Below are 25,574 nucleotides of genomic sequence, written 5' to 3' on the forward strand. Positions count from 1 at the left end.
ATGTGAGCACATTAATAAACATTATATAAGCTCAGGTGTGTTAGGACACTTGAGTGCAAGTGTACTTTTAGAACTTTTCTTTAAAAAAATCATTACTCTTATTTCTTGACAAATCTTAAAAATTTTTACACCATCAAATAGATCTTTACGAGACCTTTCCAACAGTATATTTGTTTTTATTGTAATAATAAAGAAAATATGAGCTCAGGTAAGTTAGCCTTTTGTTTTGACAGGACATGTCAAAATCATTGTCAAGGATACTTGCGTATTACCGTACTCTTTGATCTTTGGCAGATATCCTTTGATTTCTTTAAAAAATCATTATTCGTACTTCTAGACCGATTTTAAAACTTTTTACTTCCTCAAATAGCTCTTTACGAGACCTTTCCAACAATATATTTCTTTTGTTTGTATTTGCACTAATAAAGAAAATATGAGCTCAGGTATGTTAGCTTTTTTTTTGACAGAACATATCAAATGGATGACCGTACTCTTCGATCTTTGGTGGATATCCTATCATTTCTTCTTTAAAAAATCATTACTCTTTCATTTCTAGACTGATTTTAAAACTTTTTACACTGTCTGATAGGTCTTCCTGTGACCTTTCTTACAGTATATTTGTTTTGATTTTAGGTGCAATTTTAAAGAAAATATGAGCTCAGGTGTGTTAGAGAATTTTGACGGCCCATGCATAAGTTGATTTTCTTCAGCGACGTTTAATACACAGTGACCTAAAAGGAAGGTCATTCAATTAAGTCTGAAATAGTGATTTCATAATGTACCTGTGGTTATGAAAATTTATGTATTCAATTTAAATCATTGAAAAAAAGTTTTCAATACTACAGTACAGTCCAGGAGTTTTCCCGTCGCACGGTGGAAAACAAACCGTGTGAAATGCTCTGTGTCACACTGTGTACACGGTGTAGCACGGTGTGTGTGGATTTGAAATACACTGGTAGGCACACCGTGCCACACCATGTCTAGAAAAATCCCAGCTAATGCTCCCCGTGTCACACTGTGCCCAGAAAATTCCCTCCGTGCCGCACCGTGTCCATATTACAGAGAAAATCATTTTGTTCTGACAAAATATTTTAAGATTTTAAAACAATTACTACATTGATTAATATGTATAATTATCGTTTTCTAATCTAGAAGACATTGACATTTGCTCTGAATTGTACTTAGTCTAATGATACCTGTAGAAGGATTAAATATTAGTAACAGAAAAATTAAATGGAGTTGAATTTACCATGCGCCCAGAAGTTCATATTTCTTAAAGTTGTTTAGTTACTTTTTAAAATTATTACTTGGATTGAAATCTTTAATGTTTGAAGAATTTAATCCCATGTGCTCATGTAATGAAGAAATAGCATGATCCATCAAGCTGCATTTGTGTTCCATGTGGTATACGATCTGAGCTGTATTTGTTTTAGTATCAAACCAAGCATTTATATTCCAGAGTAAAGCACAATTATTTTCTTAATCTTACATTATTCTGAATTTATAAGTGAGAAGCAAAAACACGAAATTCCTGTGTACAATAATGTGCGTATTTTTCGTAACAGAATAAAATCTTTACATAAACTAGTAAGTATAAATTATGTTTTAAAAATCCTTTCACTGTAAGAATTAAATACGTTTTTTCCTTAATTATGTAAAGAAACAATGTTAGAGAGAGAAAGGAGAGAGAGATTGCTCTTAACCCCCTTTTGCATAAATTTGAAGAAAAAAACCATTTAATTCTTCGTTTAATAATGTCGAAGCATATTTATAGTAACAGATTTTTTTTTTCTTTTTATAAACTAGTAAGTATTTAAGTTTTAAAATTCTTTCAGTGTAAGTATTTAAGGGAGCCGACTGGGGTTTTATTGTGTGAAAACTACTATAGAGAAACTCTTTAATTTTATACCATATACAGTGCTCCCCCGTTATAATTCCCCCCGTTATAATGCCACCCCCGCCTACCGCCAAAAAAAGTCAAGTCCCGATTTTCTCGCTATATAAAACCCCATTTTACCGCCATCCCCCGCCTATCGCCATCCACCAACGTATTTCAGGTACAAATCTGTCCATTACCGTTATAATCACCCCCGATAATTACCGCCAATTATATCTTCGGGGAGAGAATTTCAGTGAACAGTCTTAAGCAATTATCCGCCATTAGTCTTCCAGGTATCAAAGTTTGGAGTAGATAATAAGTTACATACATAATTATTTGATTCAAATCTTTACTCTTCTTTTTGAAGTCTGAATATGGCTGACTCGCTGAAATCAAGGCATGTTATCTTGGAATTGAAACAAAAACTGGAAATCATTAAATATCACGAAAAAAATCCAAAGCGTTCGCAGCAAGAAATTTCAAATTATTTTACGGAACTATGGAAAATTGATGTGAAAAGACGGAGTGTAGGTGATATTCTTCAAACATCGGGAAAAAGAGCTAGTGAAGGTATTCGCTTTATTAAACAAGCATGGGAAAGTGTAACGCCTGACACGATTAGAAATTGTTGGATCCACAGCGGGTTAGTCATGGATGAAAATCGATCTATAAATAGCACACCTGTCGACGATTATGACCTTACGGTGTCTTTGTCACAAGTTCAAGACTCGCTAGATTTGGATCCAGACATGAGGTTGACCGTCCGAGAATTTTTGAATTTGGACAAAAATGCCGAGTCCTCTCAATCACTTACTGATGACGAAATATCGTCAACCGTGGCGAACTCAAACGATAATACAGACCAGGTAGAGGACGATAGTGAAGAAGAAGCTCCGCGTGTTCCTATATTAAAATCTTGAAATACATGTAGTACATTGATAATAATTTGTTTTCATTTATTTGTGCACGTCACTTCTCTCCCCCCGATATAACGCCACCCCCGTTATAATGCCAAAATGATCAAGGTACAAATGTTGGCGTTATAACGGGGGATCACTGTATACCTTACATTGACTTAAGTATATATGCCAAGTTTAGTGAACATCTACCGTCTGGTTATTTTTAGGGACCATCTCAAAATACAGGTACATTTACTATAGGGTTATATAGGAAAATACCATTTTTTCGCACTTCGGAGCAAATTATACAAATGCTACTATAGACGTTTTGCTCAAATTATATTAGTTGATGGGTAATACTATACTGTACATTTTTTGCAAGAAACACAAAATTCTACCGTCTGGTTTCCAGAGGGGGCATCTCAAAATGTCAAAAATCGTGATATTTTCCTGTTTTTATGGAGTACAACAAAACATGACAGATACCACAGATTTACATAAAAAATAATAAAAATGATTGTGAGATTCTCAATTTCCTGTGTTTAAAATTTCAAGAGCATCAATTTTATACTTTTTATTTTATGACATAATTAATGACCCCGCTTAAAGAACTTCGGTTATTCATAACGTCAGAAACACGCTATTACGATGTGTATCTACCCATCACTTGAAAAATCGTTTAAAAAATCAGTTAATATTTAAAAACGTAATTAGATTTTTTAACCTTAGTTTTCCTAAATTTGTTAATTTTTATAAATTATGTAAAAATAGTTGCTTTAAAAGAGTAAATACGCTTTATTTTACTATGCTGTGCGAAGTATTGCGCAATGAAAACCCCAGTCGGCCCCCTTAATAAGTTTTTCTTTAATTGAAAAGTGTGTAAAAAAACAATGTCAGAGAGAGATAGAGAGAGAGATTCTTATAACCTTTCACATAATTCTGTTAAAAAAACAAAACAAAACAAAAAAAACCCTTCTTTTTATTTACATTACCAAAGTCAGAATTAACCACTCTAAAATACTACTTAAATTCCGTAACATTGTTTCAGAGTCATCCCAGTTGCAACATGCTATTCTCGGTTACACATGAAATCCTCATGCTTTACCTGTCAATCAAAATCGCACGACACTAGACGGCCCAGAAAGTCTGTTTACGCGGAAAGTCTTGTGATTTGAAACATTCTTATGGTCAGTTCGGAGTTCACACCTTTCTTAAAATATATTGGGACACTGCCGGAGGGCCGGGGCGGTGTGTGTTTATCACACCTTTCAAATTCTTTCGTCCTTAACAAAATCAAGTGTATAACACACTCAACTGACTTCCAGCCAAATTCATCTACCGGGTTATGCCACCACATGTGTACTTTGGCTTAATTACAAGATTACTTTGTAAATAATCCCTTTTCAGACACATATAAACATGTAACTTGTAAGATATGGTTGATAATGTAACATATAAAAAAAAATCTACAGGCTCTCGATTAATTTAGAAGGGGGGGGGGGGTAACAAACACAACAGCTTGAAAAAGGCTAGGGATTTTATTAACTTCATAATTTTTTTTCTCTAAAACCATAATAATAACTTTACAAAGACTTTGACCATAAGAGAAACTTTATTCTATACGTGTACATCCCTGCTCTACATTCGCCAGAGACATACAGTCCCTGAAACGTTCTACTTTCCCACTTGAACGGTGAGCGAACGCTGAACGAACGGTGAACGAACGCTGAACGAACGCAGAGCGAACGGTGAGTGAACGATGTGTGAACGCTGAACGCAACTTGGTGAACGATGTGTGAACGGTGAACGGTGAGCGAACGCAGAACGCGAACGGAGCGCAAACGCGAACGCAAAGTGAACGGTGAACGAACGGTGAACGCAAGATGAACGATTTATTCGGAATGCCTCTGATCTTTTCCTTGCATTGAAACTATTCTATTGTATGTATGCCTGGTGCTAAAAAAATAAATGAATAATAAATAAATAAATAAATCAATGAAAAGTGTCCTAAGAAAGAAGATACATGCACAATAAGTAAAATTATTAATTTAAGTTTCTTACAATATTTTCTGCACATATGTACGATGTTTAAATTAAGCTTTTTAATAAGACGATTTTTATCGCTGTAAAACATTGTAATTGTTACCGAACGCTGTAGTATTAAAGATAAAATCAATCTAGTTGTAAAATAAATATGTTTGTTCTTAATTGATATAGAAAATCATTACAAATAATATGGATTTTAGAAGAGCAAATTACGGACTTATAGAATGAATTACAACGGTTGTAACAACCTTACATATATTTCCGTGCCAAGACGATTCCTTGTAAAATAATGAGAAAAAAAATTAAAATATTTTACAAAGGTACGTGGACGTATTGCATAAATACACCCGTATATTAAAACTTTAATGCAATAATATATTTATGAGTCAGTTTTATTTTTTATGATGCTTTATTGAGCAGACTTCTACATGTATCTGTAGACATTTCCCGGCCGTGATTATAGTCGGATAAGTTGGTACAAAGAGGCATTCATATTATTTGTTATATATTAAATTTTCACAACTTGATATTTAAGTAATATGCTGTCATAGTTTTTATTAAACAGACAAATGAGAGAGAGAGAGAGAGAGAGAGAGAGAGAGAGAGAGATATTCGGTTTTAGCCCCCCAGCCCCCGTCTCAAATGTTTGTACCTACATGTGTATCAAATAAAAATTCTTAATTTTTTTTTCTAAATATACCAGGCAATGAAAGAAACTATTTTTATCAACAAATCCATTTGTTTTACAGTCGTAATCGGTTTTTATTTTCCTGCTTCAAGTTCACACGAAGTCCACGTGCTTGACCTGTCAATCAAAATCATTCGACACTGTGCAGGTGTGAAAGTCTCGTCACACCGAAGGCAAAGTGTTAAGTATTTCTAAGAAGTTTTAACATTTTTTCTTATCATTTCTAGATCTGATTCCAACATTTCTAAAGAAAAATAATAATAATAATAAATGAATAAAATACATTGGGAATAAACACTCAGTATGATTAAGCCGCTTGAATTTGAAACCTACTCCCTGCCAATTGAAAATATCACCGCCGGCACATGTATATTTTGAACTACTGTTGTTTAATGACTTTGTTTAGATGCATGTTTGTTTTGAGACTGAAATTTTTGTGCTACAAAACACATTAACTTCTATTTAAATGTTAATTAAAACATACCGAAAATACTAACTAAGTCACCGATTTACGGGAAGGGGGGGGGGGGGCTCTTATTTATATCAAATGGCAAACATATAAATATCATTTCTGGAGAATCACTTTGGTTGTATTAACGATAATCATGTTATAAAGGCATTTCTTTCTCTCTAATTAAAGACTTTATATATGTAAAGTGGAAAAAAATTCTATAAGGTATTACATTAAAGCGATAGTACGGCTGCAAAATGTGTGCTATTTCATCCAAATTTACCCAATATGTCATTAAGAAATAAGGTATAAAGTTGATGTAAGCAGTTTGAGAAACAGAAATATTCTCTACTCAAACAAAATTAACGTAATTAGAATCTGCCGGAAAATCAAGGGTCGTACGAAGTGGAGCAATCTTAGATCTGTTTATTTGTACCACGTGAATTCTAAAACGGCACGTGCCTACACTGTAGAGTTTACAGTTATAATGAATATTAGGTGAAAGCAATTTTCAAAAACACAAATTATCATAACTTTCTGATAAAATAATCTAAAATAATAATCGTAAAGATTTTAGTCTGCATTCAGGCGAATTTAACAGAATTAAAAGTACAAATGTTTACGTTTTGTGTATTGGGGTTCGAGAAAGGGAAAACCAACTAATCATACGTTATCGCGGCAAATGTCAAACAAAATATTTTTCTGCACAGTTAAAAAAAAATTAGCATTTCAAATGGCAACAATGTTTATAAGTCAAAGATGTATTTTTAATGTTGAGTTTACACTATTTTTTTTTCTTTGAAAGCGACGGAAAAAATGAGAAATGATAACAAGTATCAACAAACCTGTCGAATAGAACCTTCGAGAGCCCTGCGTGAGTGTCGCCGAGTTCCCGTTTCTTCCTTATCCAGCGATTTTATTAATCCCCAAACTAAATTTTAGTCATGAAAGTTGCTTTTTCAAGTTCTATTTTCAGTTTCTTTTTCTTTTTGGTCGACTTGGTCAATGTAGCAGGCCTACCGGGATTCCCTCTCTAACCATGCTGTTTTGTTTATGAAAACTACGCATGCGTGCATAGCATGGAATGTGGAACCCCGAACACGTTGCGATGTATATATTTACGTCCCATAAATAACTATTAATTTTAATGAAATAATCCAAATTATTTAATTGTAAAAGTTGTAATTTTCTGAAAGTTTATACATTTATGAGTAGTAAAAAAATTCCAAATCTTGTCGGAAAATTTTATTTAGTCAGTTTTTTGATGAGATGCGCCGTACTGTCACTTTAATTTTTTTTTTTCAAACCACACTATCAATTTAATTTGCTCTAAAGATATCAAATCAACTGGATATCCGCAGTACTGTTTATAATCCTCAGAATTAGTTCTAACATGTATTTCTGTATTATTTGAAAAAAAATGTGCTAGAAATAAATATTTTCGTATTTCTGCTGAAGTTGGTAAATTAATTGACCTCGGTTATTATCTATCCATTAACGATTTGTCGTCTTTAACATAACAACAAAATGTTTCAGTGCTTGAAGCATCTGTATATTGCCCGTATTTAAATTTAATTTTTCAGCATCGTTCTACATAGGTACATACATGTACTTATAACAACATTTATTTTCCAGATAAATTTAATAAATAACCTAACAGCTAATTTAGAATAATAAAAATAAATATTGTAGATAATATTTTCTTTAAACACGATATGTTAATTATTAAATTTGTAAATCCTTACTTAAATAAAGATAAGTCCATTCACTTCGGAGTTCCGAATGACAGTAAAGACTGAACGATAAGTGAACGCTGAACGCAAGGTGAACGCAAAGTGAACGAACGAAGAGCGAACGCTGAACGCTTTGTGAACGGTGAACGCGAGCGCACGGTGAACGCTGAACGCAAAACTGTGAACGGAGAGCGAACGGTGAACGCACGGTGAACGAACGGTGAACGCACGCTGAACGAACGGTGAACGAACGGTGAGCGAACGGAAAAATGGGAAAGTAGAACGTTTCAGGGACTGTAAATAACAGATATATCTGCATTCGATAATTGATTTTTTTTCGCAAACCGTTGGACAACACATTTTTCATTAAATAATTTCAGGATAAGATAATATTTCTGCAGTAGTTGAACAGCAGATTTGAGTTACCAAAATTCGACTTTTTGTGTGTGTGTGTGTGATATTTACCTCCATATTTTACAAGATTACAGATTGCAATAATCCTTAAATTATCAGAGAGTTTATGTGCATGTATATGACACGTTTTTAATTTTATTTTAGATACATTTTCTTCAAATCCTCTTTGTGTAGAAATGATTTATAAAATAAACCATGCATCTGATAAATACGACATATGAATGCATACATATGGCAAAAAAATCTTTTTTTGAAAATGACTGTAATTAAAATGAACACAGTTATAATCGAAAGCAAAGGCACGGAAGTCTAGTCACTATTCCTTCTAAGCATTATAATAGTTTACTGAACATATTAACTAGGTTTTGAAACATGACTTACATGGATGCGCTTACACATTTGAAGACTTTGTCTTTTCAGTGCAGGGCACGAGCACGTGGATCTTAGATTTTAGGGCATCTTATTTGTTCAAACATCTGTATATCGATAATGAAGAACTAACATTTAAGAAAAAAGTAAAAAAAAAACTTATTTCAAAAGAAATTGATATAATTGATTAAAGAAAGACAAATGAAAAGGTTTTTTAAAGTTCTGCGTGATATCGTAATGGGACACTGTGATACACCGTGTGCACACCGTGTTACATGGTGTGCAGACATCCTAACTTCAAAGACGCCAACATTGATCGAGGTCCACGCCTTACGGTCCATGGGGCCCCGTGTTTTTTGGGGAAAACTCGTGGCCTGTACTGTATAATTTCAAATTTTAAAACCTTTAAAATCGTAAGATTTTGATATATTCTCAAATGTTTAAAGCGGAAAGGTCCTACTTGATGAATTTTTATTACAGCATTTAAATCTTCATGTGTTTTGAAATCTCTCACAGATCAAATAGGGTGAAATTTAAACGATTTAAATTTTTCAAAAAAATTTAAATTGCTTCCACAAACCTAAAAACGCAATAAATGCTGTTCTCTTCCTTCAAAATATGGAAATTGACTTTTGTTTAACATTTCAGTGCAATTTAAATTTTTTGAAAAATTTAATTTGTTTAAATGTCACTCTAATTGACCTTAGAGAGGTTTCTAAACACACTGTATGACGTTGATCAATTTTTCAATTAGAAAATGCATAGCAGGTACTTTGATTTACATTTCCTGAAAATATATTTGAGATTTAATAATTTTCCCAGGATTTTCCATGAGCTGTTTTACTGTGTTGACCCCGACACAGTAAAATTTTCCCCAACACAGTAACGATTCAAACTTTATGCGACGCAGTAAATATTTTGTGATACAATAAGATCTGTGATAATCAGATAATTTTAAGGCAGAGCACTTAATTATCTCCTGATAAAGGCACTTTGTCTTGCTTCACCTTGCATAATCAATTATCTCCAAGACCCTTGCTGGACTTTATGCATGAAGGAAGAAAGACAACACTTCCATGTAACCGTATAATTGCTAGTTGCATTTTTAAATATTATTTCAAAATTTAAAAACATATTTTAAATATATGTTTCTTTTTTACAAGTTTTGTAATTCAGCTGACAAAAATCACAGCAAATTTACTGTAGATCGATTGTGTCGACAGAGTTTCCTCTGCTCTTCAGAGCATGTGTAAAACATAAAGTTATATACACAAAAAATATCAAGGTTTAATATATATGTATAACTTGAAGATAGTGATACAAGAATATTATATATGGTTTTTTTTTTTTAAATTGTACTTATTTTTTTTTTAAGTTGTGTGTGTGTGTGTTTGTGGGTGTGTGTGTGTGTGGAGGGGGGGGGGGACTTACAGTTGGTTTGTCTTATACATGAAGTACATTGTATGTACTTATGTGCCAAGTTGTATTGAAATCAGACTCAAACTATAGGCGGAGTAGCATTTGAAAGAATTTCACAGAAATTTCTATTTTTAGTAATCATGCCAACAAGTACAATTCATCCAAATCAAAAACAGATACATAGAATTAAGTATCATAGTATAGTGTACTTTTGTGCCAAGTAATAATGAAATCAAAACAAGAGGCCTAGGGGCCACATTGCTCACCTGAGCACTAGGGGTGCAACGATACACTAACCTCACGGTACAATACGTATCACGGTATTCAGTTCACGATACGATACGTATCACGATACATGACAAGGTTAAAAAGACTTTCAAGTTTGTCATATTTTTTTTAAACTTGACAGGGTTATATAAAATGTTCATATTTTTTTGATAATAATTAAAATAAAATTTTGTTAACTTGCATTGGATTGTTGGGTACATCTTTGAGTTTTGACAATATTCTAAACCAATGATGAACATTTACAGGGAACTACGGGAACCTTTCCTTATAATCTTCCTTTTAAATTGGAATGAAAAAGGAAGACATTCATTCTTTTATTCCTTTTATTTACGTAGAAAACCAGTTGTCATATTTCTCGTGTTAACACGTTTTAGTCAACAAGACAGTGAATTTTCATCGAAATACACACGTGATGAAATATCGTGTATTACCAAAGAATACGTTTAGATCTAAAGGGTTTATCATTTGTCTTAACATCTATAACATATAGTCACATTAAGTCCTTCTCAGTGTTAAATCTGAGGTCTGTAAGATGCTGGAGATGAGTTTAACTTCCGTTAATGCGTTATATTGGCGACCTCACGTTTTGCGCGGAAGCCATTTTGAAATTGTAAAAAAGGAAACAAAACGAACGATTCGGATAATTCTGGACCGATGGAACCGAACCGCGATATCAGTTTAGCGTATCGTGAATTGAACCGTGGAAAAATATACCGCGATATACCGTCAAACGGTTTATCGTTGCACCCTTACTGAGCACTATGGCTAGGAAAAAGCAGAAATCAGTTCACTCTTGAAGGTTGAAAAGTTTAAATATAAAAGTGGTGGTGGGGGGGGGGGGGATTTGAACTTACTTGAATCTATACTTCATAGGGATGCTTTTGAATTAGTATGACAAATAATGGCTTTGCTGTTCTTAAGAAGAAAATCTTTATTGATATATCCTTTGTATAACTATTATCCCCTGTTATGGCCCCTCTATTCTCCTGGGGGGTCATGAATTGAACAAATTTGAATCTACATTACCTGAGGATGCTTCCATTTAAATTTGACCAATCATGGATTTGCTGTTCTTGAGAAGAAGATTTTTAAAGATTTTTCCTGTATATTCCTATGTAACACTTTGATCACCCATTGTGGCCCTACCCTACCCTCGGGGGTCATGATCTGAACAAACTTGAATCTACACTATCAAAGAATGCTTCCACATAAATATGACAAGTCATGGCTTTGCTGTTCTTGAGAAATAGATTTTTAAAGATTTTTACTATGTATTCCTACGTAACACTTTGATTGCCCATTGTGGCCCCACCCAACCCCCGGGGGTCAAGATTTAAACAAATTTGAATCTACATTACCTGAGGATGCTTCCAAATAAATATGACCAATCATGGATCTGCTGTTCTTGAGAAGATTTTTAAAGATTTTTCCTATATATTCCTATGTAAAATTATGATCCCCCCATGTGGCCCCACCCTACCCCCGGGGGTCAAGATTTGAACAAACTTGAATGTACACTATCTGAGGATGCTTCCAAATAAATATGACCCATCATGGCTTTGCTGTTCTTGAGAAGAGCATTTCTGAAGATTCTTCCTATGTATTCCTATGTAAAACTTTGATCGCCCATTGTGGCCCCACCCTATCCCCTGGGGTCGTGATTTGAACAAACTTGAATGTACACTATCTGAGGATGCTTCCATGTAAATATGACCAATCATGGCTTTGCTGTTCTTTAGAAGAAGATTTTTAAAGATTTTTTCCTATATATTACTATGTAAAACTTTGATCGCCCATTGTAGCCCTACCTTACCCCCAGGGGTCATGATTTGAACAAATTTGAATCTACACTACCTGAGGATGCTACCACATAAGTTTCATATTTTCAAGCACAGTGGTTCTTGAGAAGAAGATTTTTTAATGATGACATTAATTTTTCACGAATTCATAATTATCTCCTCTTGGAAGAGGGCGTGGCCCTTCATTTGAACAAACACTTGAATCCCCTTTACCCAAGGATACTTTGTGGCAAGTTTGGTTGAAATTGGCCCAGTGGTTCTGGAGAAGAAGTCGAAAATGTGAAAAGTTTTCAAACAGACAGACGGACTACAGACAAAAAGTGATCAGAAAAGCTCTCTTGAGCCTTCTGCTCAGGTGAGCTAACTAAACTGTAGGATGAGTTGTGCTTTGAAAAATTGTTTACATACTGACAGACAGATGGACTACTGACACCTTACTACTGTAAAAGCTCTTCTGGTCTCTGACCAGAAGAGCTTATGAACTTGTTTTTGTTCATTTTAATTGCCACTTTACACTTTTTCCACAGTTACATGGTTTCAATTTGGGCCTCAAGGTTCTCAAAATGATTTTTATATTCAACAACATCTTCTACTTCCTCTATTTCCTAGTTATCTGCATTAGTGAAGGCAGGTATTGTGACAAAAATTACCTTCTTCTCACCCAAGAATGATCAGAAGATCAGTTTACTTTGGCTTTGTGATACTGTAGAAGAATCAGTAATGCTAGAACTTTTACAGAGGACAGAAATCAGATTGGTATGATAAAAACAGATGACAAGTTGTCACTTTAGTGACTCAGGTGATCTAAAAATTGATAGCTATTATACACTCTATTAATATTACCTGAAATCAGAATTCATATTCAGAAAAACATTTTGTGTCTGCTTTTCAAGAAGCTGTGACTTTTGACTGTCTGTTGTTTGCTGAATTGATTGTTGTCCTACTTTACTAGGACTGGCATCATTTTGTGTTAACTGAGGAGAAGAGCTGTTGTCACACTTTGATGTATTTTGTTCTTGCTGTTGTTGGACAGAATATGGCCACAATAATTTTTGCTGTTGCTGTGGAGTTACTGACACCTGTTTGCTAAGTATTTGTGGTGTTACATTCTCCTGCCATAAACATAGCTGGGATGACCCCTGTTGGGCCATTATCTGTTTTTGCAGTCTAGGTGGTTGTTGTGTTACGGGTACTCTTGAACTCTGAGTTCCAGGTCGTGTACTACTTGTGACACCACTACTGGTGCCCTTCATGAACAAAGGTTCAGTTGTTGGAACTCCTAGCAGATACTTTGGAGAATTCGGAACTGAAGCTGCAGTCAAGACAGTTGTTTTTACAGGCTCAGCACCATCAAGTGGAGGTTTTACCTAGAAGTTAAAATGGAAATCCTTACTTTATAATTGAATTTAAACCTACTTGTCACTTAGAAAGAAAAGCTCAGAGAAAATTTTTGTATAACATGTACATGCTGAAAATGAATTACTTTGGATTTGAGTATGGAAAGCCAACAGGATCAAATTTCCAACTCTGAAATTTAATTGGTAGTTTTGCAATTTGCCAACTTGTGGAAAGTAAACTGTACTTTCATGATTTGTAAATTATGCAAGGCTACATTATGCTAACATCTATTAAGATGAAAGAGGGCAGTGTACAGATGACAAGTTATCTTGTCTCAAAGCCAAAAATGCCCCTCATGTACATATGCCCTAAGCTGTCTCAAAAACAATTGAAAATAGAATGGTTGGATACAGGATTATCACCATTCTAATATTATTTCACAGACAATTTATTTATTACCCAAATCTGCTAGGCCCACCCCACTCCTCAGATTCAAACGGCCTTCACCTAAAATAGTTTTGATGAAGTGAATGTCCAACCATATAGTTGTGTCTTTACTTCAAATCAAGCCTTTTCTTCACAATTCACATGTATGACCCTCCAACAAGGAACAAGAGGACCATGGGCCACATCGCTCACCTGAGCACAATGGCTAGGAAAAAGCACAAAACAATTCAGTATTGAAAAGTTAACATGGGGCCGGGGGAGGGGGAGGGGTGACTTGAATTTTAAACTACCTGAGGATGCTTCCATATCAATATAAAATGGCTTTGCTGTTGTTGAGCAGAAGATTTTTAAAGATTTTTTCCTATATATTCCTATGTAAAACTTTGATCCTCCATTGTGACCCCACCCTACCCCCGGGGGTCATGATCTGAACAAATTTGAATCTACACTACCTGATGATGCTTATAACATAACAATATGACTAAACAAGGCTTTGCTGTTCTTGAGAAGAAGATTTTAAAAGTTTTTTTTCCCTATATTCCTATGTAAAACTTTGATCCCCCATTGTGGCCCCTCCCTTACCCCAGGGGTCATGATTTGAGCAAATTTGAATCTACCACTACCTGACGATGCTTTCATACCAATATGACTAAACAAGGCTTTGCTGTTCTTGAGAAGAAGATTTCAAAAGTTTTTTCCTATATATTCCTCTGTAAAACTTTGATCCCCGATTGTGACCCCACCCTACCCCCAGGGGGTCATGATTTGAACAAACTTAAATCTACACTACCTGACAATGCTTACATATCAATATGACTAAACAAGGTTTTGCTGTTCTTGAGAAGAAGATTTTTTAAGATTTTTTCCTATATATTTCTATGTAAAACTTTAATCCCCAATTGTGACCCCACCGTTCCCCTGGTGGTCATGGTTTGAACAAACTTGAATCTACAATACCTGAGGATACTTCCATATCAATATGAGAAATCATGGCTTTGCTGTTCTTGAGAAGAAGATTTTTAAAGATTTTTTCCTATATATTCCTATGTAAAACTTTGATCCCCCATTGTGGCCCCACCCTACCCCCAGGGGTCATGATTTGAACAAACTTAAATCTACACTATATAACAAAAGGTTTCCTATAAGTTTCAACTTTTTTGGGCCAGTGGTTCTTGAGAAAAAGATTTTTAAAATATGCCACCAAATTTTCACTATTTCTGAATTTTCTCCCCTTGAATGAGGGTGTGGCCCTTCATTTGAACAAACTGAAATCCCCTTCACCCAAGGATGCTTTGTGGCAAGTTTGGTTGAAATTGGCCCAGTGGTTCTGGAGAAGTCAAAAAAGTGAAAAGTTTACAGACGGACAGACAGACGGATTACAGACAAAATGTGATCAGAAAAGCTCACTTGAGCTTTCAGCTTAGGTGAGCTAACAATATATACCCCTTTCAGTATTATTAATAAAACCATGAATTAATAAATAAAAGCTGAACATGACTCATAAATAGGCATATGCCATATTAGTTTTCCTATCTCCAATATAAGCATTGAAGTATTAGCTTTGCATTTGTTACACCTGATTGCTTTCTTGCCAAAGATACTTGGATGGAATGGATGACATGTGGATGTGTTGGTTATCTAACATTACCTTTGCTTATATTTTATTGCAGTTTACATGTATTTGTGTTTGTTTCTACTGTACTGCTTTGGAAGAAGCACACATTTACTTTTGTTGCTACCCAGTATTAACAATGACTACATCCACACAAGTGAAAACTAAAAAATGTTTAACACTGAACCAAGACCAAAAGAATGGCATATATATAGGGGCTCAAAACTTAATGCAATCAAGACAAATATGGTAAACAAAGATAGATCTCTTACTTTTACATATTGTGTTCAGCTTTAATAATAAGACATTTTCACTATTTACAGAGGAATGCATCAGGGATAGAACAAAAAAAAATCATAAAGTAGTGTAAAGACTAGATAATTTTCCCTAGGTTCTGTTTTTGTTTGATTGCTGCAAAGCACACTCAATAAAACTTCACACAATATTTAACATAAACTTTCTGTAAAAACTGACAATGGTTTACAAATAATTTAATTTATCAACTGGAAATTGAAAAATAATGAAATTTTGATTTACAAACTACAAATTTAGGTTTAAAATGTACATTAAAAGAATTATAGACTTGAAATTTTTGAATCTTTTGGTTTTCTATACTTCAGAAACATCTTTTTGTAGAATAAATTTTTCTTCCAATGAACCCTATGTAGAGGATATTCAAATTTATTGTTTTCTAAGTGGATATGGAATCATTTTCAAATGGGACAGTATCTTTTTTATTTTCAGAATTCAGTGCTAAGCTTGAGTAAAAATACCAGAAATTCCTGTTTCAAAATTGAAATAAAGCCACATCCAACTTCTAAACATTGAATTTTTAGTTTATTGCATTTTCTTTGGTTTTCCTTTTAATCCTAATTTAGCTAAAACAAGGAATAATTTGATCTAAGAATGATTAAATGCCTCATTAAATGTGTAATTTAAATACTTTTCAAAACTCAATTTAGAAGAATATATATAGAGGCTAGAACAAGCAAATTCAAAGAATTGTGGCCCCCTGCTTTCAGTGTCTTAGTGGTTGGGATGCAATTGTTTATAGAATACTAGAGCAGAGCTAGTTGCAAAGCAATGAGTAGGTCTTCCATTGGAGCTGTGAACAGGAAGAAGTGACCTTGAGTCAAGGTCATGCCACATTCTAAGTTTATAAGCAATCTTGTAAGGGGTATCAACTTGCAATGTCTCACCAAAAGAAAGACAGTAATTAAGGAATGTATAGTTTCTCTATCGGTGACCTTGAACTTGTTCAAATAACCTTGCATTAAACCATGACATTTTTCCTTAGTGACCCTGAATTTAATCAAGGCAATAATACACTCTGCATGTTATCAGCAATACCCTTTTGTGTGTTTCCAACTTGACAAGTTCACACACAGACCATACATCGAAAAAAAATATCATAATTTCTATAGTCATAATTTATTAGCTTCAACTCACTGGTTTAAAGGTTCATTGTAAATTTTTTATGCCCAATTTGAATATTGAAGAGGGTGTGTTTGCAAAACACTGATGCCCAAATACGGTAGCTTATGCTGAAGGTTAAAGTTTCTCAAATGCAAGTCAAACTCCATGGTCAAGGTCAACAGATGTATAACACCTGCTTGATCAGAGATGCTCTAACAGCTTCCCACACTGAACTCATTATTAACTGGATGCATGTCCACTCATTACTCCCAAGGGACAAATGGATTTATGCTAACTGCTTTGAAATGCACTGTGTACAATAGAAAAGGCATATCTATGTCATTCTGTTGAAAACAAAGAATTTTTTCTTTTGTTAAAAAGCTTTATATAATGAAAAAAAAAAGAAATGTGTAATCTTGATGCGACATTTTTTAATAAGGGTACTGCATGACTCTTGGATTTGTAGGGACTATCTATCAAAAAACTTTTTTTAATACTTGGTGATTTTATTTTTAGTTTTAATGAGTCGTTTTAAGCTGCAGTTCACATTTTTGTACAGATGTACCAACTGGCAGTTCTAGATTCTATGTCTCAAACCTATATAAATCCAAAATGATTAAGTCAATAAAAATGAAAAAAAAAAAAAACCTGTAAAAGCAGAAAAATTAGCCAATAATGATGAAAATAACAGGTGCACACCTTCATATGATGAATAATAGGTGTAATTTTCACACAAATCTATGCAATTGTCTCTGAGAACAGGTCCGGACAAAGTCATGTAATTAAAATGAACTAAAAAACTGACAAGTCAGCAAGGGCCCTGCCGAGGGGTAGAAATATAACGGTGCAGCTTACAGAATGAGAATTTTACTTGATTACAAAAATTTAAAAATATGTGAAGAAGAATATGCAGCAACAACTGTGTTTTTAAAATTTCAAGATAATTCCTAAATATCCAACAACCTGTAATTAGTATACCTGTATTTACTACGATGGCCGATATGGGCTGGACAAAAAGTAACCACGAGTTGTGTTTGATTTGCCGGCAATTCTTAGATGCCGGCAAAAAGTAACCACGAGTTGTGTTTGATTTGCCGGCAATTCTTAGATGCCGGCAAATCTTAGATACCAGCAATTCTTATATATAATATTTAATTAAAATGCCGAGGATATCGAGGTCACAGAAGTCTAGTTAACTGAACAGGACAAAAGGTTTGACAAAACACAGAGTACTGAGAAAAGTGAGGAGGAAAACCGCATACAGACAATGTTTAAGGGGTTTCCAGACCTGTGCACTCCACATAAACGAATATTAATATCTTTTAAATTCATTACCAACCCATATTTTATTTGATCTTCAATAGTTGTGTTATTTTTTTTTAATATCAAAGCCAGTGTTTCCTCAAAAACCAAATACGCTGTGCACTCTGCCTGTTGATTGACGGCCCAGCTACACGTAGTCAACTGATTATATGTTTTAAAAAACTTGCCTGGTTATTAAACTACCATAAACAATTAGGAGGGTGATATGAGAATACAGAAAACTTCTGAATTTGTATTGTCCATTTTAATCTAGGCCCTGCCATATCTTAATGAAATATTATGAAAAACCGGAAAACGAAACCTCTGTTACCCTGAGGATGAAGAGCAGTTTACACTTGGCGATTTGCGTATGTTTATCTGCAGGACCTCATACATAAAAGAGGCCCGATATACATTACTCTAATATACTTGATTTTCAAACATTTTGTAAAAAGACAGTGAATGTAACCCAGACCAGTGTTAAATACCCCCCCCCTTACTGACTTTTTTTTTTTAATTTTTGGGGAGGGGGATGCTGCTTTCTAGCCATTTAAATAGCTTGACTTCGTTTTGATATGTCATATATAATGCCACGTATCGAGTGAAACTGTTGTCTTTGTCAAACCGTTTTCCCAATTAAGATAACTTGACTTTTGAGACCTCTATATCCTCTAGTATTTTAATTAAATATTTAAAATAAGAATTGCCGGTATCTAAGATTTGCCGGCATCTAAGAATTGCCGGCAAATCAAACACAACTCGTTGTTACTTTTTGCCAGTATCTAAGAATTGCCGGCAAATCGAACACAACTCGTGGTTACTTTTTGTCCGGCCCATATCGGCCATCGTAATTTACACAAGGCAATAAAAAACACCGTATCTATAATAGCTCAATTAGATGTTTATTTAAACAAAAAATAAAGCATGTGTTTTATAAAATGCCAGCCTTCAGTGAATGCAAATATCACCCAGGCTTGACCTTAACTTCAAAACAAACATCAGTTGCAGACAAAGGTGATAATTTATCTTAAAGTGACAAAGAAAGATAAGCCTCTAAAATATTCTGCACTAGGCAGATAATTAATCCTAGGGGACTAATTGTACTGCTCTCTCATCCTTTTCTTCCAAGTTTACAAAGAGAACTTTTGCAGTAATGATAGAATAAGGTTATTATCAGACTACCTGTTAAAATTAATAGTGTTCTTGAATTTACATAAGGCAGCAAAATAATAAATAAATAAATAAAAAAAAAAATAAAAAAAAAATAAAAAAAGATATCATCATGTATATCTTGTTTTTAGAATTCAATAAAATCATAACTCATTGTGTATTTTACCAAAATAAAGTATAAACATTTTTTTATTCCACATTTCAGAGAATGTAAACATCATTCAGAATTGACCTTAACTTCAAAACAAACTTCATTGGCAGACAGAAGTGTTAATTAATCTCAGTTTGACAGAAACAGATAATGCTTTGGATTTTGTTCAAGAGGAAAGTTAATTAATCCCACAGGACTAGTTGTAGCTTTCACAGTTTACAATAAGAACATTCTCAGCAGTTATTTCTCTTTGCCCTGGCATTCATTCTAATGTAAAGTTAAGGAATCTACCCCACCACCCCAGCTCCAAACTGGATGAAATAGAGAACCAAAATTAGCTTCAAAATATGTCTTACTGCCTATTCAACCAACATACCAAATTTGAACTTAATTGGTCAACTATAAAAAAAGTTATTAGAAAAAAACAAAAAATTTGTGGGCAGAAGAATGACAGATGGACGGACAGACAGAGTGATTACTATAGGGCACCCACAAATTCTTGTGGGGCCCTAATTAAACACCTTTAAAATGCAGAAAAATTATCCAATCATGATGAAAATACCAGGTGCATACCTTCATATGGTGAATAATGAGTGTACAAATTTTCAGACAAATCCATGCAATAGTCTCCGACAACAGGTCTGGACAAAATCTCGTCTACAGACAGACAGACGGACAGACGGATGGACATGGTGATTCCAATATACCCTCCTAAACTTCGTTTTTGGGAGGGTATAAAAAAAACATGATGGACATACTGAATAGTATGCATTTTATTCCACTATTCGTAAAAAGTAAAGATAATTCTTTTAGGTATAAGGGAAATATTGTCAGCTACATGTACATGTATACACGATGCACAAGTCTGTTGGTTTGCTGCTTGAACACGTCTGACTGCCTATTGAGGGATCCTTTAGATCTGTACTAGGCACTTGTGGACATAGAACAGAAAAAGATTTATTTCATAACAAACATCTGTCTACTATGACAAGGGACTTATACCAGTCTTGACCTCCGCATTGAGATTCGAACCAGTGATGTAAGGATCAATTCTCTTGCTCCTCCGTACTAGAGTGAAATGCTCTAACCACTGCATGCACTTCGTGCTGCTAAGGTGTTCACCCTTAAAAGTCTAACTTTGAAGCTCAGTAAATCTTAACACGCATTCTCTGTAAGCACCAAAAAATCTTGGAAACGACATGTCTCGGATTTTGACGAAATTTGCACCACAGGTGTGTCTTGGTACAAAACTAGCAAATATGGAGTCGGAAGTTCCACACGTGCACTCGGTTGCCATGGAGACAGATCCATTGAATTTGGCCATTTTTGACCAAATGAAAACTTGAAAATTGAGGAAAAGTAAACAAATATTTATCGGTATCTAATACACTCAAACAAAAATCATTGGATCATATGATAACATGAACTTTTAAGGTACACAGGGCATATAATCATTTATTCTACAAATATTCTCCCTCTAAGAAAAAGGTCATGCAAACTGACATGGTTTCTGAAAATTTGAAAAATGGGGAAATTAGTATTTTTTGCAATCTTTAAGGCTAAATAACAAAAATTGTCCGTGGAAAATTTCCAAATCTTATGTGTGTTTTAATACTGGAGTATTAGTAGTGTCATCTCATGAAAAAGTATTGGTGGGCTTTTAATCCTATTTTTAGTAACATGTATCTATAAATAGATTTATTTTAGAAAAATGTAAAAAATCAAAATTTGGCAAAGTTTTAGATGTCATTGCTGGATAATTAGGAAGTATATTGTAAAATTTAAGATGTTAATGACATGGCTGGACACCACTAGCTGGAGTGGACAATGGTTGAGGGGGATTCCCATTTCTGATTATAGTATCAAGCACCTAAATATAGATATGTCTCTGAATATTAGGAAAAATGACAGTTTTATGCTAATTGGAAGCTTCATAGAAAAAGTCTTAACAAATATTAAGCTTTCTATGCCTTCAAAAAGAAAATGTGTTTGTACAATAATTGATACAATATTGAGGATCGACTCTTGTTTCTTTTTATAGCAACAATGTTCTAAAAATAGATTCCTCGAATTATCGAGAAAATGTAGATTCTTGCACTTTTTCAGGCAATGTTGGATGGAAAAAATGCAGATTAACTGTTTTAAACCTAGTGCGACTGACAAGTACTAGAAACCATTTACTGAAATACACACTATTTGAAGGGGGTTCCCTTTTCTATTTTTAGCACAAACACCCATAAATAGAAACATCTCAGCATATGAGGAAAAATTACAATTTTCCAACAGTTGTAAGCGTCATTAAAAAAGTATTCACAAAATATACTGCTGTCTACAATTTGTCATGAACAAAAACATTTGGGTAATTAATAATTGACACAATATTGAAGATGAACTCTCTTTTCTTTTCACAGCAACAGTTGTCTAAAAATAGATGCAGTGAGTTATTTAGAAAATATAGATTCTTGCACTATTTCAGACATTATGGATTAAAAATTTGAATACTCTCTATTATAAACATTATGTGACTGACAAGTACTAGAAACCAATGACTGAAATGTAAAATGTTTCAAGGGGATTCCCATTTCTATTTTTAGCACCAAAAAAAAAACAACTTAAATATGTCTTAGTATATGAGGTAAAATAAAAATTTCTACATACTGGAAGCTTCATAAAAAATATTTACAAACAATTTGCTATCTACAATATTTTAACAACAGGAACTGACAAGTACTAATGACCATTTACTTGTAATGCCTTGCATTTGAAGGGGGTTCCCATTTCTATTTATAGAATCAAACACATTAAAAGAGCTGGGTACGTTAAGACCGATTTACGGCCCTGTAAAATCGGCAAAAATTAAACGCATGATTACATTCTATCAATTGTATCAATTAACTGTTAAGGTTTCCCTGTGTGTGAAATAGGAATAAATTTTTCTCAACTCACGTGCCCTTTCATTTATATAACGTTCAAAACCGGGCTTATATTCCGGAATTCCCCTATTTTGGACGTTTTCCTCCTCTTCAAGTCTATATTTCGATGTGGCCGCATCCAAGTATGTATGCGAAACTTTGCAGAAAGAACAAATACACTACGATTTTTAATATTAAAGAGAAAAAATAACCTTACAAAAGTGCGGCCACATCCATTTTTACAGAAAATTGAAGTAAAAAATGCTCCATTTTTGGATAGACGTCACCTTTTCTCCACAATAAAATCTATATTTTTAAAGATATTGTTTAATTCTATATCTAAAGGCTTTATTATTTTTTATTGTCTTTTAAATTCAATTCTGCATTTGAAAAAAATTAATTTGATACAATTATTTATGCAAATGAAAACCATATGAACCTTTCTCAGTGAAATTTACTATGGGACATTACATGTAAATTAGTGACGCAATGCACTGAAAAAAATGACGTCACAAAGAGCAATCATGTTGAAAATATGTACTTGAAACAATGTCTTCAGTCTTCGCAACTATGATAAATATTCAATCAATATTTACAGCGTGAAAAAGTAATTTAACGACATAAGTTGGAATGGTTCAGACAATCAATTTACATTTAATCCGACAATGTACCTCCAATTAAAACGCGCGTCTCTTTCATAGTGGACATTGACTTTATTTGACTTCAAGAAAAGATTATTTTTAACATTTTTCTTGAAAAATATCAGCTTTTTTAAGTATGTTTTATATGTTTTCAATTTATATATGTCTGGGATTCATGAATGCCAAAAGACAATGGCTAACGTTTTTTTTTAGGGGGGGGGGGGGTTTAGATTGGAAGCTTGGTTTACATGTACAGCAGTCACCATTTGAACATTTCTTTTCAAAACTTGTTATCCTTGTCACTGTAATGTTGCAGATTAATTATGTCAGAAAAGATTCTAGTGTTCTATCGCAGAATCAGGAAGTGTTTCATATATGACTAAATACTTCTAAATCTGCCACTGCCGACCTGCATTTACTTATTGAAGGTCAGCAGCTGGGAATGGAAAAAGTCCTATTTACATTTATTAATTATATATACATTTATCATGCTGATCGGAATATTGACATCAGTGTTTTCAAGTAAAATTGGGTTTAATTTATAATTTACAAGGAATTTTAGATACATGTAATTATGTTGACCAAGTTTATAAGGCTTAAAAAACGTATGCAGTGGTGTACGCTTTCGGTATTTTCTACGAAAATTTAGGTGAAACATGATACAATCAACCTTTTTTATTGTCTATAAATAAAGATTATCTGTTCCCAGTTCTGTAAGAAATACAAACACGATCTATTTAAAAGGATTTTATCCAGATTATCCATAAAATAATAGTAATATATTTCATAGGAAATAGGAAAAATGTTTAGTATTCCAATAGATGTTCATCGGGGCTGGAGGAGCGTCCTGTCCAATATCTCCTCTGTGAAAACGGCGGTGCACATTATCGCTAAATTTTAAAGATTCAACGTCCGTCTGTGATGATAATCCGTTCCAGAAAAAAACAAAACAAATTTAATAAAAGTATTTTATCGTTACTACAAGGACAAATGTACAAGGAAATGCCCCAGAGAGTTAATGTATCCAAAGGAAGTGATAAAATTATCATTGTCACCGAAATATATCAAATACATGTATCTTACCTACGGCTGTGTATGTAACATGTAAACATAGGGAGGAGTTCTAAAGAAAATCTTTATCTATTTTAATGCAGTTTTTGTCTTAGTAGATGACGTGATGTATCGTCTTGCAATTCATGTCAGCAGTTTGTTAAGTATATTTTTAAAGATTTTTTTTTATCAGACACTAACATGAAAAAGAAACATAATCAAGCTAGCGTTATAATCCGGGAATGGCAAGGATAACTCTATAAAGAAGCACTGTGACATGTTTTGCGTATTGTTCCCACAAGTCACAAAATAACATAAGATTTCGTATAATTTGATAACTGAACTAGAAATAAAACCTCTATGTATCTTATAAAAACGGACATGAAAGTGAATTTTGATTCTTCTGTGTAAGTGTTCTGTTATTCTGCGTATCGATTATTTGTATTTTGTCTCTATGTAAATAGAAGGGGGGGGGGGGTTACTGATAATCAAGTTATACATGTACTGTAATGAGTACCAATAAAAAAATTATATCAAGAATTTGATTTAAAACTAAATACGAGTACATCCCTTTCCAATTTCCTTTGGCTCCCCACTGGACTGTGACCGTTGATCAATCTTTTACTGATCAATATCAATGCAAGTGTCTGCCGTTTCATGCTTTGAAGACGACATGCGCATATTTTCATAGCTGACGCGGATAAACTCTACATGCAAATCATACACATAATATTATATCCTTATTTTTATAAATTTTAGTTTTAGGGAATTATGCCCGTTAGAGTGTACTACAGGCTTCTGAATCCCTTCCCGAGAATTCGTGTGCATTTCCTGTCGAATTCACTATGCAGATTTGGGCATATAATTTTCGATTTTGTTAATCAAAAAATGAGTATGTACATGCAAAGTACTGTGTTTGTCTCTAAAATTAAATTTTTAGCATTGGCTATATAAAATATTTCATCGAAAAATTGATCTAAACAAATCGCACACCCTTTTTTAAGCCTTCGGAGATTCACGGTTTTTATTTGAAGCAAAATTTTTCAAGGTCTGTAACGCAAGTTATGATAAGGCCATTCCAAGTTTTTTTTTTTTTCTTTGTGCAGTGCACGCGGACGAATTGGTTTTGAGGTTATGAAATTAAAAACAAACACAAATTAAAATTGATAGATACAAAGCTTTGAAACGCAAACACAAAGTTAACTCAAATTAAAATCAACAAATACTAATCTCTGAAATGCATTTTACTCTTTTAGGATTGACATCTCTCTTTTTAAGTGGTGTTTTAATTTTTTTTATTTCAATAAACTAATAGTTTAACTAAGTTTTATGGCGAGGAGAGGTCTCAAATGATAATAAGAAAATCTAGAACTGTTCTGAAAATGCTGCGTTTTCCCCCTTTTGGTTTGTGTGTTTTCTCGGATAGGAAGATAGGTTTTCGAATTTAGGATGGACGCTAAACAAAGAAAAAACTTGGAATGGACTCATCAATCAGGACTCTTATAACCGGTCTCCTCTTGGGGTTTTAACATAGAAAGTGATTGTGTGTA

At 33.7% G+C, this 25,574-nt stretch overlaps 1 protein-coding gene across 1 annotated transcript in view; it reads right to left on the reverse strand.

The window, feature by feature from the left end:
* Positions 1-25,574, reverse strand: part of LOC133192081 (uncharacterized) — a 506,856-nt gene that overhangs the window by 179,782 nt on the left and 301,500 nt on the right. The window contains exon 19 of the mRNA XM_061327935.1: positions 12,829-13,352. Within this exon, the coding sequence (XP_061183919.1) occupies positions 12,829-13,352 (524 nt within the window). The remainder of the gene's footprint in view (positions 1-12,828; positions 13,353-25,574) is intronic.

This window comes from Saccostrea echinata, unplaced genomic scaffold, assembly GCF_033153115.1.
Source record: "Saccostrea echinata isolate AGI-Se365-2 ecotype Australia unplaced genomic scaffold, CSIRO_AGI_Sech_v1 ptg000025l, whole genome shotgun sequence".
NCBI lineage: Eukaryota > Metazoa > Mollusca > Bivalvia > Ostreida > Ostreidae > Saccostrea > Saccostrea echinata.